Here is a 14429-nt window from a genome sequence, read left to right on the forward strand (position 1 = left end):
GGGGCATACTATGGTTAATAGAACTTCGTGGAGATTATTAAAAGCCTTATTAAAACTTAGAAGATGATAAGTATAACAGTTCGGTAGCTTTTCACTGAACACGGATGCATATTACATTCATGCACTAAACAATACATTGGATGATAAATGGATGCAGAAATGATATGTAACATGGGCATATGTGCATCTGGTGGGCAATGGGGACTTTCAGTGGTGGGGAGGGGGGAGTTGAGAACTTGAATTGTTGTGGTAGCGGGTCTCGGGCAGATCATAATTACTGGAGGGCAGTTTTCATCACAATCCTTTTTGAAGGGCGGAAGGGCATATTTTCCGCATTGACAATAGGAGGGCATAATTGAACAACTCCACTTTCTCCATCAAATTTTGAGGTCAATTTCAAAAACATGTAGAATTAGTATATCAGGCATCGAAAAATTTTCTGATGATTTTCTAAAATTCATCGTATTTACCAGTAGGCTGCAGCTTTATCTTAAAATATCTCGAAGAATATTTGCGAAATACGACCTACCTTTCTGAGTTTAAACTTCAACATAGACTGTGTGTGATACACCTGGATATTTTTTCGGGGACTTTAAATCTTCGTTTTTTTCAGTACCGGACTAACTACCCCGCCCCCACCCCAAAGAGAAGAAGCTGACGCACAGTGACTGTACTGATATGAACAATCACGTATATGATACCGTGACTATGGTTACAAGTGTTGTTCGATATAATCTACGCTGGAATTGGTCTACCAAACAATATCAAGTAGTTCCATTCGACAAAACAAGAGTAATAAAAATGAATCTGTATGACGTCATTGTCAAGAGAAATGAGGTTTCACCTCGGACGGCACTGACGAGTAGACGTGCATAACAAAAACAGTGTCTACCGAGAGATCAACATGAATACAGGGCTAGGTCTAAGGAACAGATTTGTTTTAATTTTGAAAGAATACGGGAATGTTGGTTGTCCTAAACAAAACTGCGGCTAAATTGTAAATGGGAAAGTATACAAATTTTCGCATGACATAACGTCTTTTTAAGTGGAACACGCACAACAGGTGTTCACTTTTATCACAATTTGTTAAAGACAGTGGCACAGGAGATGAGACATGTCAGTAGAAATTTGAAATAGTTTTGTGGTATGGTTTATTGACAGGACATAACTCTTACAGAAGGAATTGCTGAATGTATCTCATCAAAGTTGTTTGATCAAATACGTGTTACAGAGCTCGCACTTAAACTATAGCGGTCACTACGTTACCAGAAGGAATTTTTGAATGTGTTTTTTCGAAGTTGTTTAAATACCAGCTCATGTCTAACGCCGAAGAAAAATATAGTGGTCACTAAGCACCCAGGACCATCAAGATTATACGTTATGCTAAACAAGTTGTACTTTGGTAATACACGAATTCGGCCTTGTCACTGCAGAAGGAATGAATGAAATTATTTATCGGCTTATAGGCGAATCCTCTGAAACAAACCACGATTGTCAGCTGCTGATTGAAGTACAAAAGCCCTCGTCACACTCAACATGACATTCATCGATGTGGCGTCGACTCTGTCGAATGAAATAGCATTTTCTAGTACCGCCATTAGTTCAAGCCAAAACACACACTGCAAGAAAAAGTGTTCCAGTCATCACTTGCCCTTTAATAGATTTGATTGGATGAATTTCCGATCCCGAATTTCATAATCCTTTGTTTGACATGGACATTGCCTTAGATAATATTCACAAAATGATGATTTTGCAATAAAATCTGCTGACGCCCGCTTCTCCAGACTTTTCATAAACAAGTGACTTCCTTATCGCTACACAAAACGAATCACAAGTAGGAGGAAATTAATCATTGAACACCTAATGACGCTATCAATATATCTAGGTCAACTCGGTCTATTATTCGCCTAGTCCACGTAACGATGCTCTAGTGACATTGACAATCTGACTCTCTGTCAGCATCTGCCATCTCAGGCTTAGCGGTGCGCCAAAAAATCCATGTCAGGCAACCAAGCACACTGTTACCTCTTAATGTATACTAATCCAGAAGCAGCAAAGATTCGATATCCTGTGAAAGTTCAATGTCGCAGTGTCCTAAAGAAGCAACAGATACACCTGCCTTCTAAGGCTACTTGGACGCATGTATATTAATTATATCAGTATATTTCACAATTGAGGAGATATATACGCGTGCCTTTTTCATCCCACTTATTTGACTTTACACTTCGAGTCTTACACAACTCAGAGCCTAATGGCAATACTGCAAAGACACTGCTAGTTTGTCTGTGCTCGTTGATGGAAAAAAACCTGTCAGTCTATTATTCGCCTTGGTCGATGTAAGGACGCTTTAGTGACTTTGACAATCTCTCTTCCTGTCAGCACCTGCCGTCTCGGGCTAGCGGTGCTCCAAAAATGCCATGTCGGGCAACCTAGCACAATTCTTACCTTTCTAATGTCTGTCTAATACCACATACGACTCTATACGTCGCACTATTAAAATATTCCAATTTGAAAGTTCAATTTCGAGCACTGTCGAGGCACACAGAAAAATGGTTGAAAATCTATGTTCTTATTATTGAGGTTGTAACAGGAGCAGATAATGAGTCCGTGGATGGTCAATGATAAAGCGCCGTACACGTTTCTTTGGCGACGACCCTTGACCTGAGCGCGAGCGATAAGCCACAGAGCCCGTATTCAAATCTATACACAACCGAAATCATGAGAGTGTGCATTATCAGCTGTAAAACTGGGCATGGCCTTTAATGCTGAAATAATGCAAACAAGAACCATGAGTCACAATCGACGTGTCCTTACATCGACATTCTCTCAACTCGGTCACTTAGATTCAGATAGCCACAAATGATGACTTTGCACGAAAATATACTGACACTCCCTTCGCTTCGTCATCAGCAAATGGACTCCTTTCCTGATTGCAACACAGCTTACTTAAAAGGCGTATCACCCTGGCTGGAACCTAATTTATACATAAATAGTATATGACTCATCATTTTGTATCGCAACGAAATCTTAAATTTTCTGTTATTACCTTAAAAGTTCAAAGAAGTCAAGGGCCATAGTATGTATATTGAGATGCGGTGACAAGGACCTGACTAGCGAGCAAGTACAAGCCAATTTTATCAGCTGATCGAATACTGACTGGTTGTGCTAGCCCTGCCGCTTTTCAAACATAATCATTCATCAAAAATATTCCGAAGTTTTGCAATCTAACAGCACGTAAGGCTGAATTGTAAAGAACATGACGACAGCCTCGAACATTCCTCTGTCATGAGTTTCGCATGTAGCGGACATTTTTTGAGAGGCAAATTTTAAGTAGAGTCCACACTTTGGGCACACGGCCATGAAGGCATTAGGAGCCTTAACAAAAGTGTAAAAAGTGTAAAAAATGTTTTATTAATAAATATCGTAATTATGATTATTGTTGAAAAAAATGACCATTTCTGTCATAACTGTATACTTGCAAATGTACTAAACTGCACTTGAATCATCGATAATCAGTATGTATGCCAAATTCACGCAGTTGTACTGCATAACCTCGGAAATGGAGTCCATCGCCGCAGGTCGGAAGTACTGTGCATTATTTACTGTTTAGAGAGATTATCAAGATAGTAATGTGATGGCGCATTACGGTACTGTGCAAATACATTTGCTTTTTCTTGTAGTCAGGTATCTGTGATTCAACAGTTTATCTTAGGTCAACGGGTGGAAATAATGATTTCAGTCAGCCGAATTGGAGGCTGCTATGACAACAAACATCGGGCCAAACTACGGGTGCTCAGACACAAAAAAGGAAGGCAAAAAGGCCAGTCTCTTTCTCAGAAAACGATAAACTTTGCAGCTAATAGGCTAGACTGTCATGCTGTGGCATTCCCTGACTTTTGACCAGCCGAACTCTCGGTCACGCTGAATTAAACCCTGGTAGATTGTACGCAACAAGAATCGTACATGACTGTGCTAAACTCAACAAGTGCATAAAATCAATACATAGCTGTAGCCAAGTCCCTAAAGCAATGGCACAATAAATTTTATCGGCCGTGGGCCAACCTTGAAACAAACAAACTATGCTAACAGTACTGCAGAGGTATGTTGGCACACTCAAAGTGTCACAGATCGATATTCTATCAAGTGTCACTTAACCTCAAAGTTTACTATTACTCACCGCCATAAATGCTGACCAAGATGCACGCGACTCCGAGACAAAATCCGGCAATCACGGTCATTTCTGAGATGACTTTGGCTGTATTTCTGAGCAAAGTGTCTCCGAAGCCCTCTGCTCGATGTTGACGCCTCATGTGTTCACAAAATGACGACTAGGCACGAGAATCTGCTGACGCCTGCTTCTCTAGCTTTTCGTAAACACTTACTCTTGTACTTATTGCAACATACATGTCGAGTACTCTAACTTATATATTCCTTAGTAATTCAATGATCCCCGATAGCGGCCTGGCAACGTGAATGTTGAGATTTGCCTGACGATGAATTTTCGCCTCGATTTGACATATATAAGTCAAATGCAGTTATCAGAGAAAAGATTTGAACTTTTGAAAGGTATTTTCGATCTTCCGATGTCACTTTTATTAAGACAGATATTTCGTGAATTGTGTTGATTTTATAATTCCCGCCAGTTTATTGTTTCAAACCTTCTATCCACCGAGGTTTGGCATTCGGCCTCACACTCCGGGTCTGTTCAATTACAGTCACCATCCAGACCAATACTCTCTGGACAATCACCACCAAGACATCCCACCCCCCTTCCCCCAGGCTAATTACCACCAACCATTTATCAGCAACCATTTACCACCATACCAAGACATTTACCACCCTGATATTTACCCCCTAGTACTATTTACAACTTAGACATTGCTTTGTCTAAATTATGTCAAGTGGTACGTTCTAAAAAGGGTGAAGATGTATTTTGGGGCAGGAGATTGGAATGGGGCTCCGAAACGTACGTGGGGAAATGATGAAAAAAGGGGTGCCAATGCTCACTACGACTGTAACTACACTACTACACATTACGCTAACCTCGGCCTGTCAGGGGTTCAAACCTTGAACGCCTGAACTAATTAGACCTCCCCTCTCGCCAAACCACGCGGTGTTGTCTGCGGGTCTTAGTTTGAATGTTAAAATAATCTTTAACTTGAAATTGTATGTTTTAACTATTCATGCTATAACCTGGATACTATAAGTGATATTAAAATAGAAACTGAATGGTTTAATTGTACAGACTAAAATAATGTCTGTCTTTTTGAGTCATTTTATTTGCTATGCCTGGACCTAACCGTTGCCCTGACACTAAGCAACTAATAAAACTGTCTTTTTACACTAATTATACTTTTTCTTCTTCAAATTTTAAATTGTGTGCTGATCAACTAAGTAGCGTAGTTCAACACCTATTTCAAATTTCATTAAATAATGTTACTATTCCGGCATTATGGAAAACCTAAACAGTGATTCCTGATTCCCAAACGTAACAACCAAAAGCAGCAAAACGATTTCCGTCATGTTGCCCTCAGTACCTAAGTATTTGAAACATGAAACGACTTCAACAGATTCATCGTTGATTGTGACAGGAGTAAAATCCGGGCAAACTTTACAACCAATGACAAGCTCTTTTGTTTTACTAATATTCATATCTAAATAGCTATCTATGCACCAGTTCTTAAAATTTTAACATTATGGAAATATTCAGAAAGAGAATCTTCCTTTTTGAGTAGCCCAACAAGAGCCATGTCATCAGCAAATTTGAACAAACAAGAAATTGCAGTATTGCACCTCATGTGATCTGTGTAAATAGAAAATAGAGTAGGTGATAACATGCAACCTTGTGGAGCACCAACATTCAGTACAATTTCCTCTGACATGTAGCCATTTCCCGTTGTGGTCTTTCTCTAAGAAAATCACTGATCCAGAGAATTATATGTTGGCATCGACATTCATCTTGATAAGACGTCTAAGGAGAACATATGGTTCAATGGTGTTAAAAGCGCTTGAAAAGTCTATAAAAAGAATACGAATGTATGCATTTGCGGATTCTAAATGTTGAGAAAGTAAATTAAAAAGAGTGATAGATGCGTCCTCAACACCTCTATGAGCTTTGTACGCAAACTGAAACGGATCTAACTTATCAGCCACATTACAAAGCAAATGCTTCCGCACAATACCTTCCATACACTTGCTCAGAATTGATGTTAAGGCAATGGGACGATAGTCATTCAGCTGCTTTGGGTTGGACTTCTTTGGAACTGGAATAATTGTAGATGTCTTCCATGTACGGGGGACAACATGAAGATTTAATAACATTTGAAAAATGTGAAAAATGGGACCGAGTTGTCTGGCACAATTTTTCAAAACCCTTCCTGTAATTTTATCGGGACCTGCTGCTTTGTTACTATTTAAAGCTACCTTCAAAATCGCATTGGGAGACCTCAATCTGATCAGAGACAGGCTTCAAACTCTGACATAATGTTACACATTCATTGGTGAAATCTCTTACATCAAAACGAGCATAAAATTTGTTTAATTCATCGGGGAAGGCAAGTAGATCACGAGGGAATGAATTTAGGCTAGTGTTTTGTTTTTTACCCATCATAACTTTCAACCCATCCCATGCAGCTTTGCAATTATTTGTTTTCAATTTTTCTTCAACTTTCATTCTGTACTTATATTTCGCAATTCTAGCCTACCGTCTAAATTCCTTTTCTTTTTCCTTATATTTACTTCTGTCGCCTTGTAGGAATGCTAATTTCTTTCATTTAGAAACATTTTCATTTCTTTTGTTACCCAAGGCTTGTTATTCGGGAATACACGTACTGATTTGGTTTTTACCACAATGTTTTCGCAAAACTTCATATAACAGGAAACGGTATCAACCAATTCTTGGGGTTCAACGCAAGATGTTTTAAAAATGTCCAGTCTGTTATCTGAAAGCAGTTTGAAAATCGCCAATGCTTTCCGGAGACCAAACCTGTATGATTTTGACTTGCGGGTTTTCAGTTTTCAGCTTTTGACGATATTTCGGGAGCAGATGTACCACATTATGATCTGAACGCCCGAGAGCTGGTCTGCCAATGGAGCGATATGCATCGGGTATATTTCCATAACACATGTTGATAGTACTACCAAGACATGTGGGAACTGTGACATACTGATACAAATTAATGAGATGAGATGTCATGTCACATCGATTGAAATCACCTACTATGAAGACAGGATTGTCAGGGGATCGCGTGATTACTTCGCTATAGACTTCGGAAATCTTCTCTCCAGCTATCTTGAAGTTGGGTCCTGGTACATAAACCATGATAACAGTTAGTTTACTGAACTCCCGGGGCAAGTAAAAGGGTCGAAATGACACCGACAAATTAATTCAAAGTAACGTCATGGTGGCACAGTGAAGACTCAAATTGATCGGCCACATACTTTGTGCGCAGCCATAAATCCTACTGATTTATGGCGCAACATTCGTCATCAACACACAACTGCCAGATTTTATTTAGTACACATGTAGTTGTACAACGATGGGTTTGTCAAAAGTACCGGAGAAAAAAGGCAGCTGATATGCGAAGGTTTCCCCCATACGATAAAAAATGATACTAGCGAATAAGGCTATCTCATTGGGATGTGTCAATTGGAGAAATGTAAAGTCTTACTTGGCCCTAGTAAAGAATTTGAATGATTATTTCGTCGGAAAGACTAACGAACACTCACACTTGGCAGACCCAGAAAAATTGAGATTCTAAAATGCAAAGCTGCAAGGTAAATACCCAGGTAAAGTCAATTTCGAGCACTGTCGACGGCTGCACCTGTAGGTGGCGGTTACTATTAATTGCCGTGGCCGTGAGTCTTGGTGATGAATAATTTTTCCTCAGTCACTTCTTGGTGTTAATTTTCGACAACTGTTTTGAAAATTTGATAAAAGTTTTAGTTTCAAGTATGTTGATATCTTGATGTCTGGCGATGTTATTCTCGCTTGGAATGTTGTGTTTAGGAATTATGTTCTACCAACGGGTAGGGTTCTATCGATGACTTGTTCGTCAAATCCTGCCTCGTGCATGACCATTACCACCCGGTATCCGGGTCTATTTCAAGAGTGTGTACTACATACTCTTGAAATCGACCCGGATATCCAGTAAGAATGAGGTACTTGTGACAGTGCCCTCAGTGTTCGCGTCTGTGCAGGGTCAGTGAGCAAACTGGAGCTCTGATATGCACTATTAAAGATCGTCTGAGGCCAGTTTTTGATTAACCTTGTATTTCTCAGAAATATAACCTAAGGCGACATTAATGGCCGGCCCATCTCCCTTTTTATTCTTTCAATAAATAGTAAGTGGGCGAATAGGGACAGCAACATAGTACCACCCAATAGGTGTGTATATTCTATTCAAAGCTATAGAGATAACCCCGTTTACCGAATTTGTAGTTTATTCAAAGATTAGTATCCCGGACCAGTAAATAACATATGCATCATAGCATTATCAAATAACAGCAGTCAGAAAGAGAGTTAACTAAAAAGGCTAGTTTTTAGGATATTTCTATTCTACTTATATGCTAGGTGACCAGTCATTAAATCCTAAAGCAAAAACAACACTGAGTAATGTTATCGGCCCGTGTTTGATGAGTAGAAATGGAAATTTGTCACAGCTACCAAAACGGAACTAGTAAGGGCGTAGGCAAAACTTCCGTGTGTAATTTTCCTAACACATAGTGACGGGGAAACCAATGTTTCACTGTGTAATGTTCTCATACTCCAAGTAAGAAAATTCGCAATCCTACAAATTCGCCATCACCATACGCCATCACTTGAACTCATTTTATTCATTTTAAATACCCTGTTGTTTAGTTAATTAGATTGCGACTCATCATTCCATTGTTTTATGTGTCAAATTTGTGTCATACATATCTCAAAAGTTACTCTCTACGCCATGATTCAAAATAACCTGAACATAAATGCTTACAATTAAAAATTGTAATATTAAATGTTAAAATTCAAATTAAAAACTACTGGTACTTAGTTAAAACTTACAAATAAATCCCTCTCCATAATCTGCAACTGCAGGAAATATTGATTCATATAAGAAGCTGGAGATCTGATGGATATGTTCTGTTCTACCGCTGTCAGTGAACATGTCCTTTCAATTAATGTATATATATATATATATATTAGCATTCGTGGAGACAATTAAGTGGTTTGCTTTGGTGAAAGTAGATGTTGATGCATACATGAACACAAATAATAGCATTATTAAGTTATAATCTTAAGTGAGGAGAGACAGAAAGATGTCATCATTCCGCCATTTTCTTAATTTTTATAAAGCAGTCTACTCAAAGTTCTCAAAAGTCCACATCTGCACTGAAAGTAGAGATGAATACATTACCACATACGCGTCAAAACAATGATTCAAAATAGGCGCTAACATGCAATGTCAAGTTTTGCTGTCTTAATTTCACTGACGACACCATATAGATACACCATAGTTTAAAAAAGTCATTAAGTATACATACGCAAAGCTAGACAATGGTCAGCCCACCTTCTTTGCCAATTTATAGAATAAGGGAGTCTGTCTATCACTGTTACAGTAATTGTTTCATATCCCTTTCATGTTTTCTCAGCTTGCGTTTCAGAACGATAGTGTTGTCACGTGTCACAATTTTTATACCTCTTTTGAGGTAGTTTCTAATTTTTAAGTGTTGTCACGTGCCTCGTGCGGACTTTCGTGTTCTTTTCAGTCTGCCTCAACCAGCATTTGATCTCTTCGATTCTGTATAAAGTAGCGGAGAATACTTCTCTCAGATTTCATGATGGCATCATAAACGATATATGTGCAAGTAAGAAACACGAAGAAGACGGCAATGTCGCTATGCTTTGCAGATTTCCTTTATGTAACGTTTGACCGAATCGACTACAAATTGTGTAGTTAAGGACCATTTCGACGTGATAGGAACGTTGTTTTTCGCTTCATTGGATATAATTTTAACAGTCCTTTAACTTCTCATCCTGCGAGTCAAAAGGTTACTCACTGTATGCATCTCCGGCCATGTTCACCCCTATTTCTGGATAACCGGCGTTCGCTGGACGCGTCGGCATATTCGGACACTGAACCGTTGAAGCACAGAATGACAGCCGTACGTTGAGTAATCATGATATACGTACAGAGGGTATTATCGCTTCATGTGATGTACGTACGAGTCACAGCAGAAACAATTCTGCAGGGGTTGCCGTTGAAGTAAATCTTGTGACGGCTAACTTCCAGTATCGACATGCGATAGTGTACGTGTGGAATCATGACTGCTGAAGTATTAGTGTGTTTATCCAGGCTGCGACTTGAATGCGACATCTCAGTCCGACTGTTCTGTATTGGCCTGGTGGACATGCCGCTGTTGAGGAGACTTTTTCTTCTGAACCACCATAGATTGCAAGAGTTGGGGAACTTAACAGGTAATGTAGGTAGAAGAGAGCGCTTGCAACGCACAGCAAACAAGTAACTAATCGACTGTGTCGCTTATCTGTAAACGAATGGAACGAAAATACCAATTCAGGAAATACCTATGGTCCTCTATTGTTACTTTTATCCGCAGTGGTTTTGCTTGCTTAGTTATGACAACTTGAACTGTTCAGGAGCAATCACTTTCAATGAATATCATGAGAATGACCCGCCTGCGTAATACATGTGGATAGATGTTGATCATAAAGTAAAATCTTTTGTATTCTAGATCAATAAAGTTCGGCAATGATTTGAAGTGTTTATCAAATATTGACAACTTCTTACCAGCGCCGCTGGCCACCCTTATTGTTTGACTCAACACTTCATCTGTGTACGGCTGCACCACACTACACATCAGCTCTCCTGGTGTTTTACTGAACGATGCTAAAGACAGTCGACTGACGCTGTTGAATGTCCCATCGTTATTTTCGCTGATATCGGGATCTACTTCAGAGTCAAGAATTGAGTCGGCATACCATTTTATTTCATTTGCTGGTGGTTTTCCGTGTGCAGCAGAACATTCAATGCCGTCTTTTCCCATCTTTGACAAACTGACCTCTCTGTATGGTACTGAAGACGAAATCAGAGAATATGTGAAGGTTTTACAAACACAAAAGTGTGAGCACGTGTGTGTGTGTGTGTCTGTCTGTCTGTCTGTCTGTCTGTCTGTCTGTACGTATGTATGTATGTGCATGTATGCATGCATGTATGTGTGAGTCTGTGTGCGCACGTTCAAGGGATATTGTATATGTATCTATATCGGTATAGCAGATATCTACAAGTTGCAAGCTACATTGCAAGCTACATGACGATATACTTGGTAGGTTACGAGTTCATGTCCTAGCTTTGTGTGCTGGTAATAGCTTGGGAATAATTGGCAATATGCTTGCTAATTGAGTGGCTAGGTCGCTGAAGATGGGAAGAAAAGTCCGTAGCGAATAGCGATGGAGGTATGGTTGAAGCATCCTTGCACGTAATATGCGGGCACTACAATATATTTGCCGTAGTTAAAATTTCAATTAATGTGCCAAGGGCAAGCGGAGCTATCTACATATCCCAATGCACTGCACAATCTTTGTGTCATTCCTATAGGTGTATTAAATTAGTAATATACCTATGCATCGAATACCGATTTTACTTCTAATCAGCAATAGTTATGATATCCAGCAGTCAGTCTTATATGCCTTAAATTTCATATATTTACCAGTTACAGTAAGTTTTCCTCTCTGTCTTATGGGATGAGCATGGACAAATTCACACGCATATTCGTCCTCGTCACCAGAGACCACATTCCGTATGGAGAGGTTGAATTCTCCCTCCGGGTGATTTCCGATGATTTTGTATTTCTCTTGATAGCCGTGTACTGTATCATTGTCGCTATTAGGATACGGCCCTTGAACCACTTAGTTTGGATGGAACACGTGACGTCGTGTTGGGTTGACATCTTAAGATATGGTCGTCTCCCTCTCGCACTATTGCGCTGACAGGTGTCTGTAGCCATGCATCACTGGACTTGACTGAAGGACAAAGAGTATGCTCTTGTCAATTTCGTTGAGGCATTGCTGGCTTGATACGTTTAGTTTCAGCAGCCGTATTTTTGCTGAACGATGGATACTTGTATTGTAAACCCTGTACTGTTAAATCATTGACCGTACCATAAACACCTTATATAAACACGAGTCTCACAACGGGTCCGTCAATCTCCATACAGACAGTTACCTAATCTCCATTTGAATGAAAAGAGATATGTTTGGCAAGATGGAAAACACCTTTGTAATACGATTTATTGACTTGACATAGCCCTAGCTCCACGAATGTGGATTTTAGACTTTTCTGCAAATACTGGTTAGTTGGCATAGGCTGAGATGGGAAGGATCATAGAAATATGCGTTACATTGAACAAGTCGTGCATTAATCACAAAATCTCGTTTTTGCAATAATATTTGCAATAATATTTATCCAGGCTTTCCGTAAACGAATTGAACTTCTATTGCAACAAAATGTATTACAAGGGACGTAAGAGCCTCATTATTGATAACCAAATATTATGCAATCATCACGTCTGCATGGTCACCTCGATGTTAAAATTATTCAGTGTTTTCGAACTAGCGTGTAAGCGTAAAAAGTGTACAGAAATAAAAGCCAAACAATCGTGATAGCAGAGCAGAAAGTGGACTAGGATAAAAATCGGGGATGGTTTTGTCTGATGAATCATAATCATTGTATGACGTCACGGATCAAAAGGAAGTAGGGTTCAAAAGGTCGTACCTGAATTTTGGTACTCGAAGTCAAAAGTATCTAAGCTATATTGCATACAATATTCAATGACAGATTAATTATCTACTTTTCCGACGGCCGAGTAAATGTGACTCGACAGATTGGAATAGTTTAGCTCAGCAGACATCACGGCTAAAATGACAAAAACCAACAGCCAAAGCAAGGGTGTTGAAATACCAAAACCGAAGAATACGTGCGTGACAAGCAGGGGCAGCAGCTACACCTGCCAATCAACAGTGTCCTGGCAGTGAGACTTCCTGTCGCCCGGACCACAAATTATTTCTTAATCTGGAGCCGTGTAAGGCTTAACTGTCACAAATTCAGACGACAACAGCCGAGAGTCAAGCTTCAGTAGTATCGTACGGATAGTAGGTTTTGTATTGCGACAAAACACATTAATTGGGAGGGAATATGTGTGATGTCAAAGTTCAGAGAAATGAGGTTAGAGTTCGCACCCGTAAGTGTATCGTGCGAACTGTAACCTCATTTCTCTGAACTTTGATATCATACATATTCCCTTCCAATAATTGTGTTTTGTAGCAATACGAAACCTACTATCCGTAGTGGGGCAAGCCTATGTCTACCGATAGGGTAAACGTGGAATTACCCCATTCACAAAATGAATGGTTGAATGTATCTCTCCGAAGTTGTTCAAATACCGGTTAATGCCAACGCCGAAACATACATTTATGGTCACTACGCAACCAGGGTCACCAAACCAATACGTTACGCTTAACAGGTTTCCCTTCAATCTGCATTACATGAACTCCACCTCGTCACTGCATTGGGAGTGAGCGAAAACAGCAAGCGGTTTATAGGTCAATCCTCAAACAAACCCCGAGTCTGCCGACAGTGCTGCACAAGGCATCCGTCGAACTTAACATGCCATTTATCGATTCCGTCGACTCTGATGAATAAAATACCATTTTTTCTTACCGCCATTAGTCCCAGCTAAAATACACATGCCAAGGAAGAGTGTTCCAATCATCGCGTTCTCTTGGACCATAATCCTATGTTTGGCATCATGGACAACGCCTTATATACGTATTCACAACACGATGACTCTGCAATAAAATCTTCTGACTCACACTTCTCAAGACTTTTCATAAACCCATGACTTCCCTATTACAAAGGGGGTAACAAATGAAATGAAATTAATCATTACTAACAGCTTATGACGCCATCAATATATCTAAAAAAAGGTTTAAATAAATCAGAAATCGGAGCTACATATCGGTAAGAGAAATGCAGGATAGCCAGTGTAGATCAAAAGGAGAGACAAATATCGTTTATGGTTTCTTTTATTGATACATAACCACGTGACGTCACTCATCTGAGTTTTTGAAGGCTTATGAGTTTAGCATTCAATCGAATTTTGAAGCTCGTAAGCCATAATATTGTAAAATAGACAATAATGACAACGTCAACAGCAAAAAAAGGCTATTGAAACACAACGGATCACACAAAGCACAGGTCAGACGAAGGTTAGGCGGTGACGCGGAGATTCCCTGTTGCACTCCCACACATTTTTATTGTTTACAAAGAGAGGCGCGCGAGGCTGAATCACCACAACATCAGACGACTGCAACGGAAAGTTCCGAAGTTGTGCTTGTCTTACACAACGTCACCTGCATTGACGTCACCTTCATT

General features: G+C 39.7%; 1 protein-coding gene across 1 annotated transcript; it reads right to left on the reverse strand.

Annotated features, from left to right (window-relative positions):
• Nucleotides 1–8818: 8818 nt before the first annotated feature.
• Nucleotides 8819–14042, reverse strand: LOC139126082 (uncharacterized). Its single transcript, XM_070692139.1, has 4 exons — nt 13716–14042; nt 11707–12019; nt 10788–11072; nt 8819–10524 (listed from the first exon to the last, which is right to left on the reverse strand). Exons 3-4 carry the CDS (start codon nt 11041–11043, stop codon nt 10301–10303), a joined length of 480 nt encoding a protein of 159 aa, XP_070548240.1. The 5' UTR covers nt 11044–11072; nt 11707–12019; nt 13716–14042; the 3' UTR covers nt 8819–10300.
• Between the last annotated feature and the right edge of the window lie 387 nt (nt 14043–14429).

The sequence above is a fragment of the Ptychodera flava genome (genome assembly GCF_041260155.1).
Source record: "Ptychodera flava strain L36383 chromosome 3 unlocalized genomic scaffold, AS_Pfla_20210202 Scaffold_26__1_contigs__length_13983176_pilon, whole genome shotgun sequence".
Lineage (NCBI taxonomy): Eukaryota > Metazoa > Hemichordata > Enteropneusta > Ptychoderidae > Ptychodera > Ptychodera flava.